This window comes from Helicoverpa armigera, chromosome 6 (genome assembly GCF_030705265.1).
Source record: "Helicoverpa armigera isolate CAAS_96S chromosome 6, ASM3070526v1, whole genome shotgun sequence".
Lineage (NCBI taxonomy): Eukaryota > Metazoa > Arthropoda > Insecta > Lepidoptera > Noctuidae > Helicoverpa > Helicoverpa armigera.
The window spans coordinates 9,835,169-9,856,241 of NC_087125.1; the positions used below are offsets into that span (position 1 = coordinate 9,835,169).

General features: G+C 35.6%; 2 protein-coding genes across 3 annotated transcripts; one reads left to right on the forward strand and one right to left on the reverse strand.

Moving 5' to 3' along the window:
* Positions 1-1,324: 1,324 nt before the first annotated feature.
* On the forward strand, positions 1,325-5,258 carry LOC126056768 (uricase). The gene is made up of 5 exons (XM_049850796.2): positions 1,325-1,483; positions 1,671-2,176; positions 2,259-2,382; positions 2,575-2,761; positions 4,728-5,258. The coding sequence occupies exons 1-5, from the start codon at positions 1,461-1,463 to the stop codon at positions 4,899-4,901; spliced, it is 1,014 nt and encodes a 337-aa protein (XP_049706753.1). The 5' UTR covers positions 1,325-1,460; the 3' UTR covers positions 4,902-5,258.
* A 44-nt stretch (positions 5,259-5,302) lies between these two features.
* LOC110371087 (uncharacterized) lies at positions 5,303-21,008 on the reverse strand. 2 transcript variants are annotated; one of them, XM_064035246.1, is made up of 6 exons: positions 20,676-21,008; positions 20,195-20,304; positions 10,358-10,508; positions 9,165-9,356; positions 8,726-8,923; positions 5,303-5,565 (listed from the first exon to the last, which is right to left on the reverse strand). In XM_064035246.1, exons 1-6 carry the CDS (start codon positions 20,832-20,834, stop codon positions 5,509-5,511), a joined length of 867 nt encoding a protein of 288 aa, XP_063891316.1. In that variant the 5' UTR covers positions 20,835-21,008; the 3' UTR covers positions 5,303-5,508. The 2 variants fall into 2 exon arrangements, with proteins under 2 accessions (XP_063891316.1, XP_049691673.1); XM_049835716.2 differs by lacking the exons at positions 20,195-20,304; positions 20,676-21,008 and adding an exon at positions 17,991-18,320.
* Between the last annotated feature and the right edge of the window lie 65 nt (positions 21,009-21,073).

Below are 21,073 nucleotides of genomic sequence, written 5' to 3' on the forward strand. Positions count from 1 at the left end.
TTGGGTATCTACGGACAAAACAGGCTGTGCGTCATTTCAGCAAGTTTTTGTTTAAGTCGCGTCAATGTTTGTCAAATTTTATCGTTCTGAGTATTTTTATGACGGCTTGATAAAGTTATTAAGATTTGGGCTGGTGCTTTTTTACGAACGAGTTGCAGGTTAATATTAACAGGTCCTTTTGAAAGAAGCTTGTAACTTCAGAAATGCAATTAGGTAATTATCTAATCATTGAAGAAGAATAAAAACATATGATAATTTCTTTAAGTATTAGTACCTACATGAATTACTAGTTATTTCAGCGTAATTAATTACAAAAGTTTCTTAATTGTCTGATTCTCATAGGCAGCATAGCAACACATTTACCTATCTCAAACAAGGGAAGAACAAATTGAAGAAAACTTACATAAATTACTTCGGCAACGTTTGATGTTTCGTGCGACAGTTACTTACTTGTTGGTTTGACTATGGAGGCTCGTCAGCCCTCTATTTAGAAGTACCTACGATAACTTAGTACTTTACTCTGTCATGGAACATTGCATGACCTAGGTAATTCTAATTGCGTAATAGAATTTCAAAAACTTGGTAGGTAATGTAATGTATCTTCACGTTATCTTGATATGGACATAGACTTAGACAAATGACAGTTAATTGAATTAAAAAATAAAATAATTACTTACCACAAAAAATCCCACCACTACAATGAAACTTAAAAAAAAAACATTCGTCTTAATTTTATTACACAGATAACCTTTTGTTATCCACATTTTTTTAACAAAGATTTATTAGAATACGTGGGAATACGTCACAAGTCGCGTGTTTGGTGTGTATGTCGGTAATCTAAACATCACGATATCATAATAAAAATTTTTAATTACTTATTTTCACGAAAGCACTAATTTTGACCTTCAAAGTACGGGAAAGAACATAGAATTAGGTCTAAAGTCCTCAAACTTGCACCGAGTAAGGAAAGTAAGAAAATGTGTAGCCTGACTTCATGTCTAGCACGGTATAGGTATAAACATTTGATAAATGTGACCAGTGACGGACTTGACTCACACGTAGTGATAGAAAATAGTATCTTACGCCAGAAAGTGGACCTATCTTCAAAGAAGAGTTGAGTGACTTGGGTAGTTGGTGCGAACATTTGCGATCGTTAAGCATTATTAGTTCTCAAAAACACATTGTATTTCATAGTCGAAGGTTCTGCTAGAACGTTATTTATTTTCTTGTTAAATGTTTTGGTGTAATCCGTCACTGTGCCGCGTTAGATAATTAATGAGTGTTACAATATCGGCGGCGGCGCGGGCGCGTGCTCGGCTGATAAGGCAGGTCACAGGTTACTCTTATAAGTGAGGGCAGCATCTCAGCCGGAACAGTCAGTACGTTGGGCTATGCGGCGACGTAGCTTCCTGCATTCACTCAAAATTAAGTGATTTAATCGTTTTATTGGCTTGTACAGAATGCCGTGGGCAAGCATCAACAGGTAATTAACATTGTGTAATTGTGTTTGTCTAGTAACTTAATGTGCCCTTTTGTTTGTGTCTGTGCTCGTAAATATATCGCTCTGTCAATACGTTCGTAACAATAAATCAACCCAGAATCGTTATCTGGTTCTCAATCCCAAAATAGACTATCGTGATTAATTGATGTTAAATTGAACATGTTTTCAGAATTTACGCGAAGCCATCCAACACAAGTTCAATGGAATCTCCAGCCAGCAGCAACTTCAACGCTGGACCAGCTTTGACAGCCTCTGCCGACTCCGGCGGCCGCTTCGAACTGAGCGACCACGGATACGGCAAGAGTGCTGTCAAGCTCCTCCATGTACAGCGAGATGCAGATTTCCACTCCATCAGGGAATTCGAAGTGTTCACGGAATTAAAATTGCACTCTGAAAGCGCTTACGTTATAGGTGACAATAAAGACGTGGTAGCAACGGATTCCCAGAAGAATACTGTGTATCTGCTTGCGAAGAAGCATGGAGTGAAGACGCCCGAAGAGTTCGGTGCGGTAGTGGTAGGCCACTTCTTGTACATGTACAAGCAAGTAGTAGAGGCCAGGTGTAGAGTCGTAGAGTACCCTTGGGAGCGACTCCAGGCGGGCGCGCCTCATAACCACGCTTTCGTGTTTTCGCCGACTGCGACCAGATGGTGCGAAGTGAGCCAAGCTCGACATGGTTAGTTGTGATTGCAAGTTTTATGTGGTTATTCAAGTTATTCTAGGATCTATATTAATTTACTTTCTCCTTTGTTGAACAGAGGCAGTGACTGTGAAATCCGGATTAAGTGGCCTTCGTGTGCTTAAGACGACGCAGTCAGCCTTTGTGGATTTCGTTCAAGACGAATACACAACCCTTTCGGATGCTGCCGAAAGAATATTCAGGTATTTATATGTCATAATTATTTCGGAATATCATTTTTCACTTTTTAAAATCCAAATCCTTTGTTAAATTTTCTTCTGTTATCTGTTTGTTGGACGAGACCAGTTCTATTTTAATTTTTTTAATTTGCCACTTTGTATTCATAAGTTATTCGTAGTTTTGTAAGTGTATCTAATTTCGTATTTTGTCAACAGTACTGTGGTGGAAGCCGAGTGGATATACGACAACATGCGGACAGCAGACTTCGATAACGCTTGGCTGACAGTCAAAGACGCCATTCTAGATAAATTCGCGGGACCTGCCGACATTGGGGTGTACTCGCCGTCAGTGCAACACACCCTGTATCAAGCTGAGAAGACTGTGCTAGAAAAAGTTTCAGAGGTAATTAATATTCCATAGTTAGAAAATGCTTCACTAAAGCATATTTTAGTATTCGATTCAAGAATTAATCATCATTGGCAAAATTGAGATACAAAAGCTACGCTCGAAGTAATAGTGAAATTGCTGATTACTTAGTTGCAAACGGGTTGAAGATACATAAAGTTTAGGTATAAGCATATTCTGCTAAATATTGTTATCAATAACTACGATAACATTTGCCATTTAAGTAGGTAGTGTGTTTATCTTTGCTGAGAAGTTTATTGCGAAAATTACGCTAGTCTTCATATTAATTTACTCAATTTGAATCAGACGAGCGATAGTTGGTGCCATCCTCGTGCCGCGATAAAATCCTTTTACTATCATTAATGGTAACAATTATTTTTAATAGCTAGCTAACTTTGGTGAAGTTTAATGAGTGTAATTTTCGCTATATTAACAGTAACTAGTTGCGTGTGACTGTACTGATGAAATTATTATTTTTGCGTGTTTTTTTAACATTGGCGGTGACCCCTGTGATTATAAATCATGTTAATTGGGGAACCTACATTATAATGAGGTGTTGGTTGATATTCTCATTTGAAACACAGAAGTAAAACTTACTATGAAGCGCGTTTTACAAAATGATTTGTGAAATAAATTGTTTCTCAAAGACACATTTTCGACCAGTCATTTTAGGTCTTTGCTACGTTTGACCAGCTAATCGTTTTTTAGACTTCTGCTATGTAGGTCACGCCGATAATGAATAAGACAAGGAGGTGAAAATGTCTTTTAGAGTGTTACAGAAATAAATATTGCAAGTTTCTAAGTTTAGCCAGCGGTCAATATCCCGCAGTAGTTTCCGCAGTCAGCAAGGTGATTTCTCTAGGGGAATCTTTTCTTATAAATAAATTTTAAAGTATGATTGGACGCACTAGACATTATTTTGGGGAAATAATAAGTTTCGAAATATGAAGATTCCACGTAGTATTTTATATTTTTGGCATATTAATAATTTGCATAAGATATACAAAGCAAAAATACTGCTAGAAAATTTTTGATTCGCTATTTTCAGTGAAGGATATTTTTCTGATAAGGCACGGGCCAAAATTATTATTTATTAATTAATTTTAAAGTTCAATAAAGTTTTATCTATTCCAATTTGGGGGTCTTGTACCTATTTACAACGGTTGACCAAACAGTTGATACGCGGAAGCCAATACTCCTTGGTGGCCTATTCTGGTGGCGTACGATATGGGCGCTCGATATCAGAGCTGTGACGTCACAGTCACACACAATCGCATTGTACTTGTTTTCGAGCAGTCACGTGAGCCAAAGGTTAGAAGTTATCAAGTTCAATTGAAACCTAAGGGGGCTATTGGATTTGTTAGTGATTTTAGGTTCGATCATTGCGTCCCTGTTGTTTATAAATAGTAGATATTTTTTTTTATATGTACGAATTGCGTTTATATGTACCGTCTTCATATTTGAAGGCATCTTTTAACTTTCTACACGCGTCGCAAAGTTGTGTGTAGCGACTTTTTTTGTTCTATATTTTTATTGATCTACACCGCATATGGTGCAGTTCCCTCTAGTAGGTAAATGTATTACATATTTATAATATCCGTTCGATGTTATCGATTTAATCCAACAGCAATAATACTCGGGGAGTTTTATGTAACACATTTTAATCTAATGTTTATAAAACTCATTTTATCATTAATTAGATAAAAACGACTATCTCATTTTAGTATGATGAGTGCAGAAGCTGTAATGTCATGATAACATAATAGGCATGAACTCAGTATCTATGAATTCTGCGTTCGAAGTAAATCATGTGATGTATCTATCTGGCCGGATTTGAACTCGCGACATTATGACGTGGCAAACAAGATACGATTTCTCTTAATTTGCGTGTTTATTATTCATCAGAAGATAATGCTGTAATGATTGATTAAATTAAAATTGATTGTTTCTATTTTGTCCTCAGATAACTTGGATCAAAATGACGATGCCGAACAAGCACTACCTCAACATCGATATGTCTAAGTTCCCCGCGAATGTGACGAAGGGCGATCCTCGCCACCACATCTACCAACCCATCGATAAGCCAGCCGGCCTCATCTACGCGCAGCTACGCCGTAGACCCAAAAGTCACTTGTGACACCGCGCTACGCCGCGTAGCGCTACGACATCTTAGTTTTATATTCGTTCCACCATTATCTTCGTTGTAAACAAGGGGATGTTCCTGTTATTCGCCCCTTACTCATCTTTATTACCCTCTAAGAATTATAGACAAATATCGCCATTGTAAGTTCACTATTTTATAAACAACGTTAATTAATTGTATCTAAATGTAATTTACTCGTTATGTAATCTAGTCAAGTTCTTATTGTAATCATTTTATTTACTGTACCAAATGTATGTTGGGTACAGTTCTAATGAGGTTTCTAACCATATAAGATTGTTACAAATAATCTAATAAGTATGACTAAGTTAAATAAACATTCAAAGTATTAAACTTGTGTTTTCAATGAAGAGACAAAAAGATAATATAATTTTTCATGGATATTTATTAAATACAAAACATGTTGCTTACTTTCACTACGTTGCGTTGCAGTTTACAATGTTTATTGAATCTCGTAAAGAGACATTATTATTGATATAATATTACGACGTAGATCAGCCAACGACCAAATATTACGTATATATTATTGATTCAGGTACATCACGCTATGAATAAATTACTCTTAAAAATTAAAAAAAAAATCCTACAGACGTTTGGTTCCAATAATCTTATCTGCCAAAGCGTACAACTCCTCCACCGTCTGCAAAAAACAGCAAAAAATAGTATATAACAAAGTCTAATTAACATAACAGATAAACATTATGACGAACGCTTTCTTACGTAAATATTAGATAACAATTAATTGTCCAGTTAAGAAGAAAACTGACTGGCGCATTATCGTTGAATTTGTAAACAATAAAATTTGTTGGTATCCAATTCTTGGTAGATGCATAGCTTAACGAAAAACAACTCATTTTTAATTTCATTCACAGGAAAAGATTATGTCTTTCCAATTTGAAATTTTATGCTACAGTTCAGTTGAATGAACTTTTTTTGAATGAAAGAATGCGCCCACGCCGCTAGAATGTAGTAGGCATGTAGTAATGACGTCATATCCTACCCGACACAGAGTACGTAATTTAGTGTTCAATAATATAAACAATGCATCATTAATAGTTCATTCTTATTCGATACTTCGAACTTCTAGTAGTTTCAATATTTCTACGTGTTTCACCAACAATTACGAAGAGCACACAATATTAGGATAATAGAAATCATTTATTTTCGATTAGATTGTAAATGTCATACATGTTTATTGCAAATATGTTATATTTATTGGATTTCAAGTCATAATGAAACTTAAATTTTACTACAATGGAGGATAGGGCACAGTTTCAAACACCCGTGGATTTTTCAATTCAGTCCAATGAATACGAAAGAGAATGGCGATTGAAAAAATAATTTACTATCCACAAAATTCTCTCATTGCTGCCGTAACTTCACCATTGTTATGGAAATAATATTATCGTAATTTCTTACGTACATAAACAACGAATGATAGTCTAGTCTAGAATTTAACGCGCTTGAATTAACAATGCATTTTAATTACGCAATTGAGACATAATTAATTTAGTAACACGGTCATAAGCTAATCGTAACTCAATTATTAAAATAAACCAACTTCGTTTACATAGTGTTTTCAATTCATATCATAGGCTGTGTTTTCATATAGCTGTGCGGTTGACAATAAGATTGACTAAAGTTAATCAAAGTTTTTAGTCCCATTTAATACTATTCTTAATGTTATCTAGATAACTTAATTATTTGAAATTAAGTCGAATCTTCCAGAAGGCAACCTTTATTCGATTATGAAATATTGAATACGCATTTACGGAAACATGGAAAAAGAAAAACGCCTCCATCAATCATGTAACAATGAAATAAAAATTTACATAACTTCGAGTCTGTAAAACTTGTAGTCTAAAGAAATAAATCTTAATATAAATCTTAGTACTTAATGACTTGTACCTTTTTTTTTTAACGACGTCAAAAATCATCAAATGACCCCTCCCGCTGTGGGTTAGCAGCGGTGAGGGAGTGTCAGACTCTTACTGACTAAAAACCGTCGTGTTCCGTCATAGGCCTTTTATGTACCAGGGCCGCGGTATCTCTTTCGAACAACCAGCAGCCCCGGAATGACTTGTACCTAAGTCCGAGTCCAGTTAAACTTAATTAGTATCTGGTAACAACGTTTGTATAACACGAGCGAGTCGTGAGGTCGGGTCATTACTTATCTGTGTGTTCTAACGTGATTCCAACTAGTTCCTAACCAGTTTGAGCCGAATTTACTAAAGACCCCTGCAGACGACTCACTTAGCGAAACTATTTATGGTCTTACTGCAAAAACTTAAACTTGTGACAAACGCTTGTCTAGAAAAAGTGTGGCTGCAAAATGGACCTTATTTCAACGTCATAATTTGACATTTTTTTAGACAGGTGTTAAACTGACGTTTAAAAGTTTTTGTGGTAAGACGGTTATTGTCTATTACTTTAAACGTGTATTGGTGTACCTAACATTTTTAAAGACCAGAGACAATTTTTCATAATCAGAATAAATTGTTGATCGACCTTATTCAGTGGTGTGCATTAGCGTTGAAAGGATTTTAGCAATAAATCATTTAGGCGTGTTTATGTTAACTTCGGTAAGGTTAATGGCGAAAGTTTGAAGTTCAATGCACCAAGATCACGCAACTTTGTATTGTAAAGTTTTCTGAGTACATAAGGAAATCATTTAAATTCGCGAAAAAAAAGGAAAATGGGCGCAGTTCAAAAAGTTTTTACCATCCTTTTGTGCTTTGAATTTTTTATTAGGTACTCTTTTTGTGCAAAGTATTTTAAGTTGTATATTAATAATTAGGGGAAATCTTGAGGAAATATAATTCTATGAAAAATCTTGGAAGTGACCAACACAGTCTGTTGAGTTTATTTTCAATGAATCGTGTTTTGCCCTACTTTAAAGTTTTGTTTATGAATAGACAACGTATCGGGCAGTAAGTCTAGCAATAGTTAAATACGACTTTGATAAGAAATAACACGAATTTATACAATTAAGTGAGCTGGGCACGCGTTCAGTTAAAAGTAATGCGTTATTTTGAAGCAGAAATGATATAACCATCGGCAAAAAAGCGTTTTGAACTGTGGATAAGGCATTTTTTTATGCAAATTAGTTTTCCTTGGCAACACATCGAAAACACATTTCAGTACCTATATTGATTTATTTTATAGAAGTATTGAAAATATGGGGAAAATGTTTGAAACTGGACGTGAAACCGCGTGCAGAGATTAAACTCTGCAGTCAAGCATATGATAACGAAAGTAGGTACGAAAGTCTAATCTGCACAGATAACACTATGTCTGAATAAGTTATGACTATAAGTGCATAGTGCACACGTATGTAGCTGCACCGGCTAATGACTGTTACACGAGCGCCAGATGAGTCCACAGGTCGAGCAGGGGTCAAGCCTAGCTGGTCATACCGCTTCTAACCGGTTCACCACGAGCTATCACCAATGCCCTAGACTAGACTATGTAAACAAATAATTATTACACATCATGATGATACAATATGCTGTCTTTCCATCTAGAAGATTCTCATCGCGATACAGTTCTAAAATAAGTGTTCTCTAAGCAGAATTAAAGTTTTTAGAACTTCATGAAATTCGATTCAACAACTTTCTATATCTACTATCTACAATCGACCGTCATTTGTTTTATGATCCATTGGATCTATTCCTCGGGACAGAGAGGCCTCTTTACATTCAGAGGCGTGACATGAACGTAAAGAGGTCCATAGACTGCATTTGATCTCCCATTCTGTCTACTAATCTAAATTATCAAGTAACATAAAAATTGGTTCCTACCGAGAGATTCTTCAGCGTTTTAATGTCATTTGTTTCATATTTCAGTTGTGCAAACTGTTCTTCCGTGAAGCGAACACCTTTTTCAATATCCAGTTGCGTTTGCTGTTCCATCTCCTCACGGCATTTCGCGAGGAGTTGTTCCGGTGTCAGCTCTTTGCCTTTCACTTCTTCTTCGTGTATTTGCTCTTCACCCATGGACTGAAAAAAGATGACAGTACCATTTAGGACATTTGAAAATTGTACGACTGCTTATAGAAGACTGCTTATGGAGCAGTTTCTCATGGGTCCGCTCGCGTCCCTGGATATACTACTCTTGAATGGATAGTGTAGCTTTTGAACAGTGAATTAATTTTTCAAAGAATAAGAATATCATTTATTACAGGCAGACAAACAAATATTGTTTCCATTTTATTATATTTAGAAGAAGAAGAGTTTTTACCAGGTCCAACTTCTGAGCAGCCTTCAATTTTCTATAGTAAATGTCAGCCCGTTTCTTGGAAGCGCGATTAACTTCCCGGTTGACCATTCGCCAAAAAACGAACACTGGATGATGGAACAGTTCCGGTGGACATTCTTTGAGCGGCGTCTTCCCGACTAGGATTAGTCGTTTGAGCCTCTCCATCTCGTCCATCTATTGATAAAAATCAATTATTAGGTATGGATCGACGTAAAAAGGGTAAAATGATTCGATTCCAGGTTGGGCAAGTACCAATGCAACTTTTATAAGTTTGTATGTAGGTACTTACTAAGTATATATTGGAAACCAATGACTACGTTTCGGAAGGCATGACAAAATGTAGGTCCCGGCTGTCATTTGAACATCTATGGCAGTCGTTATGGGTAGTCAGAAGCCAATAACGTAAGTCTGACAGTCAGTCTTACTTGGGGGTAATGGGTTGCGAAGAGGCAGGGAAAAAGGAGGCAGATGATGTTATATCGGTCTATGAACTACAGACTGGGTACTGTGCCAGTGTCAAATAAAGTTACGTCTTTTACATCATGACAGCAGTGTTTATGAAACTATAAAATGTACACATCTCAATACGTTGCGTAAGTAGGTCTTTACGGCAATAAAAGCTATATTGATTAGGGAAGTACTTTAAGGGAATTTAGTTGCTCGTCGCAGGTACTAAATGATATCGTAAAGTTCATAAAGCAACCCGACTGATGGGTGGGTAATTAGTTTCATGATGACTGGCGTTTAATTTGCGGAACACGAAAGCCTTGCGAACTGTCAGGCTATAGTGATAGTTGATTGATTGACAGTAATTATAGTAAGTTATGGGGTGTATATTGATATTTTCAGCTATTATGCTATAAATTTTAAAATGAGCATTTTACTGAAACATGTCTGATCTTATGTATGAATATAGAATCAGTCAGTCTATTAAAAGTTCCCCTTATTATACCATTTGCAAGACATGAATTTTGCAATTGAATATTGGTGATTTTGGAAGGTTTCTGCTTACTGCGAACAGCTGTGAAGATTTAATTGTTCTTTTCTTGAGCAGGTGGTATAGAGGTAACGATATTGTTGTGCAGTTGACACCTGTCGGTTTTCAAGGGAAAAGACCGTTCTTTGCACTGACAGCAACTGTCAACTGCCCAAAGAAATAGTCAGTCCATACTTACCACGCGCGTAGTGATCCTCTTGTTGAGGTTCTCCTCATTGACGGCGCGGATCCTCTCCTCCAGCTCCGTCATGAAGGCCTTGTCCGTGAGCCGCACCAGGTTGGAGCCCATGTGCTTCTCCAGCCGGGCGCGGACATGCGGGTGCGAGAAGCTGATCGACAAACAAGAAAACCAGGTTTAAGGGATCTTTTGAAGACTAAGGTATGGGTTTTGACAAAGAGATTTCACTTCATACGGCAATATTGTTGGTAAATCTGAATCAACCTAAGTAGGCATAAAATGGATGACTGTTTCCTCTTATACTTCTGTTTTCATAAATTAGGCTCTTTGAAACAGGCCTAATTCGCCGTTGGTAGAATATGGATTTAAAAGCACAAATATGATTAGCGAGTATTTATTAAGTACCTAATACCTACAATGAATTTAACAATCCTTTCACTATTGTTAAAAACAAGGTCCAGTTACTTTCAGAACAAGCGTTGGGTATGTGTATGACAACAAAACCAAAATTAATGTTTCCATAAATCAAACAACATGAAAACACAATTTTGGCGCCATTTCAGCAAAGAACAAAGACAAATTACAGCAATAAAACACCAATGCCACCCTTATCATAATGAATTATAACTATAAAAAAAAGAAACATGTGAATCGTGATATAAACAAAACATACGATACTGTACTTTACTTCAATAATCGTGAATAGCAATCGATTAACACGACATCGTTTTACAAATTAAAACAAAATTTATTCAAAAACGCAATAAAAAAAGAAATTCAAGCTTAGAGAAGCTGTTCTATATTCAAATACTTCCACAAACAAATAAACGCGCCACGATTGTTTACATTTGAAGATGTACACAAAAAAAAAATACAAAGCATAGCCTACCAGACCCGCGAAGATTCACCAGAACCTCTTTCTGCAGTCGTTTTGGCGGCAAATCTGACAGCAATGCCGGGAGCACGGGAGCCGGCCAGACGTCTCGACGTCGCCGTAAACTTTTAGTAGTTTTGACGCTGCTGACTATATGCTCAGTGTCATAGTTGAGACCTTTATCGCGGGGTACGATGGGCCTGGCACGGTATGGCACGGCCCCCGTCGACACCACATGTTGGTACAAATTTTGTGTAAAGAGGTTTTCTCACTTCTTTTTGGTAGGTATGAAAAGTAGTACTTGTTATCGATAAAATACTAATGACAATGGAATAACTACGTTGGGTGGTTCATTCATGAAACACCAAGTGACTTGTATTGATTTACATGTTCATAGGTTTTTTGGAATTGTCACCTAGATACCGACTTGGTAAGCGTAGTTTTAATTTGTTTGGGCTGAAAAGAGTTTCATTAAAAACATGGAAATCATCAGTGGTTTACATTTTAAGATTATGATAAGTCTACTTATGTTTATTCCAGTTAAAATCAATAAGGGTCAGGGATTACTTATTTTTTGGCATTGAATTCCTCCAATTTGCGGTCACTATAAGACAAAGTTCAACGATGTAAGGTTACCGATAAGTAGATAATTAAATCTGTCAATATTAAAAAATAAACTCGTAAGAGACAAGTATCCATTTTTTTTATTATAGCCCCGTTCTACAAAAGGGTTCGTTCTAAAAGGTTCTTTAATTCACGTGACTGTTGATAGTTGACTCAGCACCATACATGGCACCGGCATGTCTTATTGTAAGTTACTGTATACCGAATGCATAAAGTTGCATATATTTACGTCAGTTTTGCCCTAAATAGGAATAACCATAAGGATTTATGTTCTTCGCAAATTTTTTTGGAGGATATCCGTAGGCTAAATCCTTCGTGAAATAAATCACTTTATTTTGCAACCCTACACTGTTGGGGCGTGAAGCGAAACACATAAAAGCGCCATTATGTAAAGCTAATAATTGCTTGTAGACTTGAAAATATACAGACAGGCCCATTAGTCAGAAGAATTTAGTTTTTTGGACCTGTGATATTGCCTTTCAGTTTTAAAAGCGTCATTCTTCCTTCTCATCTACTATCACTACTACGAAAACTATCTATTTTTGTTAATATAAATAATTTTTAATTACTTCAAAATACAGCTTACCAGGAAAATACGTTATCACTCCACTACTATGGGCAAACAACCCGGATTATAATTATTATTAGCTAAAGATCTCACATGACACGAAGTACCCAGATAGTGAAGTTAAAGTTCATATCGTTTAAAAGAAGTAATCTATACTGGTTTTTTTAAAGTGAATTTTTTAAAGTTTCTGATATTATACGTGGGGGTCATCTTTGGAATAAAGTTAATTATGTTTTTTCACAGTAGCAATTAGAAAAGATTATATTATTTCATGTCTCTGGACTTTTTTCTGTATTTATTTTTTTTAATGAAGAGCGTATCGGTTTTCATTTTTCTCAAATTGGTTCAGTGACATACATATAGGTACGTACGCATAGGATCGTCTACAAGTTTTTATATTCTATGGTAAAGGCATCAGTTGCTAGGAAGCAGTCCACCCTGTTTCCGAGAGTTCCCGACGAACTGCGTGGATGGTGACACGTACGCACGGAGCCATGTAATCTATATGAGAGTTGTATAATAAAATATAATATAATACTTAAGAACAAACAAATTAAAATGATGACTATGATATTTTTCGACAATATGCTTGCTGACACAACTACTTTTGTAACATAGCCCATTTTTTCGCACACTAAAAGCATTTTTTTAAGCCAAAGAAACATCATATAGTCGGAATAGCAAACACTAAACGTCCACAAACTGTAGACTCTATCATTCTTTGAAATAGGTACGCAAAAATTACCTTATGTAATTTTCCTATGTCTCCAAATCTATGGCGTACAGGGCTCATTTGAATCCATATCGGTATCGAAACGAAACGTCTGGGTTCAGTAAGTCAATAGCAACAAGACTTCGCGACAATATTGCCTACTAAACTTTTATTTTTATTATAAAACAGTGTCACTGTGTCGCTGTGTTATTGAACTTTGATTTATTTACTAAAAATAGTCATTGGTACTGAAAATTATCCGATAAAAGACTCCGTTTGGGGTGTAACGCGGTAATTAGTTCATGTGTGTTATTATTTATTGGTTGCTACGCAATCAAGCTGATGACTTAAAAATGCTTTCATTTTTTTATCAGACTTTTAATATTTACACTAGTTCATTTATTATTTCATTTATCGTGAATCCTACAAGTATTAACAACACTTTCCTCAAGATTCGAGAAAAACCCTAAATACCTATCCCCGAAAAGCAACAATAAATATGTCAATATTTTATTGAGTCATGTTATAACCTAATTCAAATATCAATAAGAAGAAAATAATACACAGTACATAATATTTTGAAACTAGATAAGTCAGTATATAGGTAAAAGTCGCTAAAAAATAAAAACCTTGAAGAAAATTGTCATCTGAGTCTAGGCATACGACGACGATTGTTTGACTAGTTTTATAGCTATTCAAAGTAATAAAATAAATTGATTTCGGAGTCTAGATAGTGAAGTATGATGTTGGATTAGGCTATACATTTTATTATTTGTGTCACTTTCAGTTATGCAACAAATATTTTACTGTACCGAAAACTGATTATCCGTCCATCCATTTGTACAGCAAGATTTATTTTAGTTACTATCATATACATCTGTATTTAATACAGTATACATATCCATACGTGCTTCTTACTCAACACCAAATCACACGCAGTCTGAATTTCAGTTGGATAAAGTAAACAGTGAGCAACACACCAATATAAACGATCATAACAGAAAATAGTTCTTAGTTATCTGTGGCATATCGTAATACTGTGACGTCACTGTTTACGGAACCCAAATTACGCGTGACGATACATCTATTCGTCACTTCAGACTTCAGTTTCAGAGTAAACGCCAAAAATCTCAAAGTACGTTAAAAGTTCGTGATTAATGCAGAACTGAGTCATGAAGTGACTCATGAAAGCTTTTCCGCAAATGATGTGTGTTTGAAAATATTTAAACTGTCTTGAGTACAGATAAGTCATCGTAATAAAAAAATCTTGCTCTTTCCGTGTAGTACCTACATCGACATTTCGCATGAAAAGTTCACGTCCTACATCAATTAGGTAATGTAGGTAAAGTTGCTATGTACCAAGTTTTCGATGCAAAATTCGATAAGAGATATTAAAGAGCTCTCTTTACGATCAATAAAATTCGTACTTACACCCATACACATCCATATTACTTTTTACTGCTATTCAAAGTTTAACCTCATTCTGTTGTTTTACGTTTTGTCTACAGTAAGTTTGTCGCCAGACTACAGCCATAACACTGTCCTAAAGTTCAGCTTTTGCGGTTTAGTGTACTAAGAAATGAACACTAAAATGGTATGATTACGAACTATGGAAATCGTGGAAACTGCTCATAATAAAAGCTTACCAGACCTCTTTATGGGCGGTTCGGTCTCTATGCTTATAATATATTGTAACAATATGTGTTACACATAGATTGAATATGTTGATTACTCAATTATTTCTATGAAAATCAATACAACTGACTCATAGTTGCTGAATGACCGACAACCATATGGGTCTTTTCAAGTATCTTATCTCATGAGAATAATACGAAAATGTAATTATTTCTTCTGTAGTTTCTTTTAATAGATGTGATATGCGAGAATCTATCAATAAACGAACAAATTGTTTGATGAGAGCGTACAGTACGAAACGCAAGCAGTAAATCGGTAAGCCGTGATATTTTTAAAGCCACTAAACGTCACGGACATTGAACGATTTTAGAATTTATGTACTTCACGGTTCTACTTTTCATGAGGATTAGTTTTTATGTTTTATGCATAAAAATGGATGATGTTATTTCCAAGTGTGAATGGGCGAGATTCCAAGATGTCGTCATTAATGTTATTTACGTTATTTGTGATCGGTATTCGTAGTTAGAGCGGGGACGTGTAAATATCCTGTGAACAGATGTGACGGGTATGGTACGGTGCCTTTGGGAACTGGAAATGTCATGTACGTCTGCTTATATTGAATGTGGTTTAGCTTAGCTTAAAGGGCTTTGAAACTATTGCCAGAGATTACTAAATAGTTACTATGCGAACAAATACTGCGAAATTGTCGCAAGATTACAATTTAGCAATAAATCATACTTGTATGCCTATCAGTCCAGAATCTCTACGACTAACAATTTTACGAATAGATCGAGATTACCAAACAAGATTCGAAGATTCGAAGAGTATTTACTCGAAACAAACTATTAAATGTATTGCGGATCACTCACTTAGGCGTGATTTATTCGTTCGAAGATGGCTCGCACGTTTGCTGTAAAACATTCGTCGGTATGGCTCATTAATAAACTGTTGGCTATTAATGGCACTGGTTCATGTTGGTTCTATTTTTACGTGTCTATGTCAGTATTCACATGAGTTATAATCTTGGCGATTGATAACAGCTGAGTTTCCTCAAGGTTTGTGATGATTCTGATCGTTTAAGGCTGATTTTCTTCAAGAGTATACTTTTTATGGTAGGTATAGAATATTGGTTAATTCCCTGATAGAGAAGAAAGGAAAAATGTTTGTCTGTATATCCCAATCCCGGGATATTTACATTTAATCACTTGCCAGTTTTACACCGCCCCATCATCGTTCCACATAAAGATAATACTTATTTTACAGCTGTTGAAATGTCCGATACCTATTATTTTCACTTAAACTTACAATACTTTAATATCATAGAATAGTTGTAAGGTTAGGTACCTAAACGTTAAAAAAAAGAGATTAGATACGGGTCACGGGACTTGGATATCAAAAAACATCCGCTATTCTATCGCCCCTGTTGTAGGAACTAGGGGAGATAAAATTATCGCAAGTTTGAAATTACGTCATCATCAGTAAATGTATAGGCCGTAGACCTGAGATTAGTTACTATAAAATTCTGTTATTTATTATTATACTTACGACATGTCAATGACACTTCGAGAAAAACTAATAACCCCTAATTGGCTATTTCTGAGTGATTATTTTTATTTTTTACCACGTCTTTCGTCTTTATTAATCGGAATAGCCATCAGAATCATAGCCATTATAGTCATATCATAGTCATCATAGCCTAATCAGAATTTACGATATTTAAATTCTGATTTAGGATCTCACTGTTAAAAAGCTTAACCTTCCCTTGCTGATGAATGAATAAACAAACTTAATTCCTAATCCCTTTTAGCAGATCATAATAGATTTAAAACTTTTAAATAACGCATTTATGTGATAAGCACCATCTATTGAAAAGGCTTGAAAAATATCTCACTCCAAAAAATACTTATGAAACCAGAGGAAAAAGCTTCAGTTATAAAAGAAAATAAAAAGAGCTCTTAATAAAAATATTACGTGACTACTCCGCCGTCATATTTTGCTGCGCGTGAAAAACTCGTAATGGAGTTGTCACGACGTTACAAGAATCAAGAATGTCAACAAGGAAAATATAAAGATTCATTTATATTTATTTCCGATAAGTTATCTTCTTATAACGGTCCGTTAATTTCATATGGATATAGATTATATTTTTGACGCTAATTGGTGTTATTGTATTGGCCCCCTACCAATGACGATTTGGTAATCGTAAACATCATTATTGTCAATGACAATGAGGTCACGAAAATCTAGATAATACAGTTTGTAACAACATCATTTGTATCGTTGAACTTCAGAAATAATAATAATTAACGAATAAGAACGACTTCGAGTATCGGCATAGAAGAAAAGTGAGGTAGCTAATGCAACATAGGTAGGTAATATCTTGCAAAACGACCGTATTTTTACAAGTTATACTTATGTAAATTCTAATAAATTGTTACAATATTAATCTTACCAATTAATTAATTCTCAGGCCAAGAAGAAAACATACAAAAAATACTCATAAAATATAGGTATCTTCGTTTTAATTTTAACTACAGACGTACATAAACGTGATAAGCATACCAATTAACTTTGTTTTGGAAACACTAATCGAATTTTATATGTAGTTATAGCACTTTTTTTCATGTTACCATGAGTCAAGCATCATCAAAAACAAATGTGAAACATACTTATCAAACTTCAACGGGTAAAGTTTTATTACTTACAAAAAATTGGAAACCAAAACAAAAAACTTTGGGAATTCTATAAAATGTTTATGCCAAACGAATATGCGAGGGTGCGAATGACGCAAAATACCTATTTATCGATACGATAAGTATTATCATTCGAGTACTTTGAACCATAACAATGGCTTGTCTCGTGGCCACATCTTGTCGATAACACGCTAAGACTTCCCGTTGATTTATTATCCCTTTGTAAAATTAACCGGATACAAACAAGCTCGAAATTCATACATTATCATGTTTTGATAAGCTGTGAAATGTGCAAATATTTTATAAACGTGATTTATTGCAAGCGCGGTATGCCGCCCTTAGTGAAAAGTTGTAAACACTGAAAGAGTATAAAGCTTTCAGTGAATAAAATTATAAATTAATGGTGTGGGAGTGATTTGAATTTTCTGTGTGTTGCATGTGATATATAATGTAATACAGTGTAGTAAATAAATGTTATATATTTTTAAAATAATTACGGTGCTAATTAAGTGATATGTAATTTGAACCTGAGCGTAGAGGCTCTTCTCGAAGGAACATCAAGGAAGGTGGTATAGTCTTCAGGGTCCGCCGCAGATCTCCTCCGGCCGCGACCAGCCAGCAGCTCAATGGTCGTCCAAAACGAGCCTTCGGAAGCACTGGACGGTGTTCGCTGCATCTTGGAGTATAATCACAGTTGCATGTTGCCCGAGCCGCGGCTTAAGGTGCAATGACTGCCGCCGCCATCATAGTTTTCCGACCACCCCTTCCCCCATAGATTCGACACCCGACGTGTTCCACACGCGAACATTAATCTCCCGCCTCGACACCTTTCATGGATAATTCCCCGCGTATTCACTGATGCCATAGACACGACTAGCTATTAATATTTTCTTTTATCAAGTTAATAGTTAATTTGCAAGACAATACGACAGTTGTGAATTTATTTACGTTTTCTTTTGATTGGTAAAAGCTCAGCGGAGAGGCTTGAGCTTTGCAATTTTACTTTATCAGAAAAGTATGTGTAAAAGTATGTATTCTTTATTTTTTACTTTATAATTGTTTTCACTTTCTTTAAAATCGTGTTTATCTAGTGGACACTCAGCCTAAATGCGGCACAGTTGTAGACCCGCTTCATCCTGAGTTGACCCGGATAGCACCAACGTCGCCGGTCGCGACCGGGTCAGCCGGATGCCTCGGCGGCGGCCTTCACAGACTCACGACAATTACTGCTTTTTAGGTTAACATACAATGTAGGTACAATTTAAAAACAAATTTTAGAAAAAAGGAAAGCATCGGAATTTTCTCAATTCCACCTTTTTGGGAAGTCTGCTAATAAATACTCTTCATAAAAATAAGTGCGTAACAATAGGAATGACTGTCACCTTTTAATACCCTAGCAGGTGTTGAGCGCGTGAGCTTTTAAGACCTCGTATATTTCAGCGTTTGATTTATGGAAGCACCCCTTGAATACCGTGTGATGGGCGTCAGGTAATGTAGTTCTGTCGCTTATTGTGTCGAAATAAAGATGTTACGATATTCTAACTGGAGGAGGTCACGTGAACCCTGGCACGTGCTTCATATCTTCATATTTACATTAGTGTTATAAAAATATATGATTAGGCTGACGTCAACCAATTTGGAGGTCTAATGAACTAGTTGGATTTATGATAAAAATGTCACATCTAAATAAAAACTTTTATGATTGTAGTTGTGGGCTGTCTATCTGTTGCTAAGAACGATACTAATTAAATATGGTACGATATGAGTTCATAGGGATGTTTGTGTGTACGAATGTGTGTCAGTAATAATACTCGGATCAGGTTTTTTTTTTTGTGGCGTTCCAAAGATATCATTTGATGAAGCCCAAATAAGAGGCTAAAAATATTCTCTATCATCCCAAAACGATCAAATCCCAATTTCATCTCAATAAACTTATTATTAGTAAACTCGTTTTTTTGGATTATTATCTAATTACATCTTCACTTATTATGTAGGTAACATTTAGAAACAATTTAGTGTTCATTAAAGGTAATGCTTATTTAGTAATCTGTGGTAATGAATTGAAAAGAGGTTGTTGTTGAGTGACCATGGAGGTCGCGATCTTGATCCATCAGCTGTATTTTTTAAAAGCCAGATGTTCCAACGTTTTCAAATTAGATAAATTGGTAACTTCACTCTTCGCCAACAGAAAAGCTTTTTGCCATTGATTGTTATATTGGTATTAAAACTAGACTAAAACTCAGCGGCTAAGCTCGAACAAACTAACGTAGGCAACATTCATGTGAGTGATTTGAGTTGGAAATACAGCTGACTACAGTTTCCATTCGGCAAGAATTATGATAGATGGCATATCTATAACAGCAATCGCAAGACTTACGTTGGAAACAAAACTGCTAAAACCTAGGACTTGGAAGCCAGCAGTCCATCAAGACGTCATGAATCAAGTTTCAGTTCAAAAGCTATGTACTTATTTAGCATAGGTATAATCATCGGCACGAATCTTGACCGCTGACCTTCACCCGCGCAGAAGTCATTTATTGGGTCCCTTTTGTGGTGTGAAGTGATGAGCGGGGGCGGGCTAGAGCGGTGATTGGCGCGCAGCTCATTGCGTCATAGCCGTCACTCGGGATTGGTTCTTTGCTAATAAATCACTTCTGCGTAGATGAAGGTCAGCGCTCAAGATTCGTGCCGATAAATACAATTAAGCTAGGAAATTAAACATTGTACTCACGCATATTGAATAATAACAGCTTGCCACCATCTCGGTAGGTTTGGCAGTTGGAATCTTTTCATTTGTTTGCGACCCATTTCGGCCTCCACCACTTCATCTTCACCTTCAACCTACAATCGAATCGCAAACATACATAGGTATACATATATTCTTTATTAAATAAATCAAACATACATATTTAATGGGCTACAACTGCTGCAAGTGTATTCTTTGTTAGAACTGTATCCAGGATTCGGTAGGTATCCTACTATTATTATAAACACGAAAGAAAGTATGTATGCATGCTGTAGCTCTTTCACGCGAAAACTATCGAATGGATTATGATAAAACTTGCCTTTAATATAGACTATGGCTATAGGCACTATTTAATTAAATAAATAATAAATAAATAAATTCTGAGATACTTTAAGATTTTAAAATTCAGAAATCTTGAAATGGTAGTTATTGTTTGCTATAATAGATATAGAAATATTATGGTTACCTGAATTTTGACTCTCTTGTCTTTATCATCGTCTATTTCCATATTACCGTTTCCATTTCCATTACCATTTCCGTTCCCGTTCCCATTTGCGATTGCAGTACCATTCCCATTTGTGACTTCGTTACCAGTTTCAGTAACTTCCACCATCACGTCATTCATTTTTATAGCTTTCGATTGAAATATTCACTTTAAATTTAAACGTCGTGGTTGATAAAAAAACACAATTAAATTTTGACTATAAAAATGTTATTGTTACAATATAATTTTGTTATAAAAATTAACAAGAATGTTTTACTTTAAATTTTGAAACGAAACTGGAGGCCATGACAAAATGTCATCTTTACAAGGAATTTTATTTTTCTTTTTGTTTGCTGTCATCTTAGTTTGAATGCCAGTAG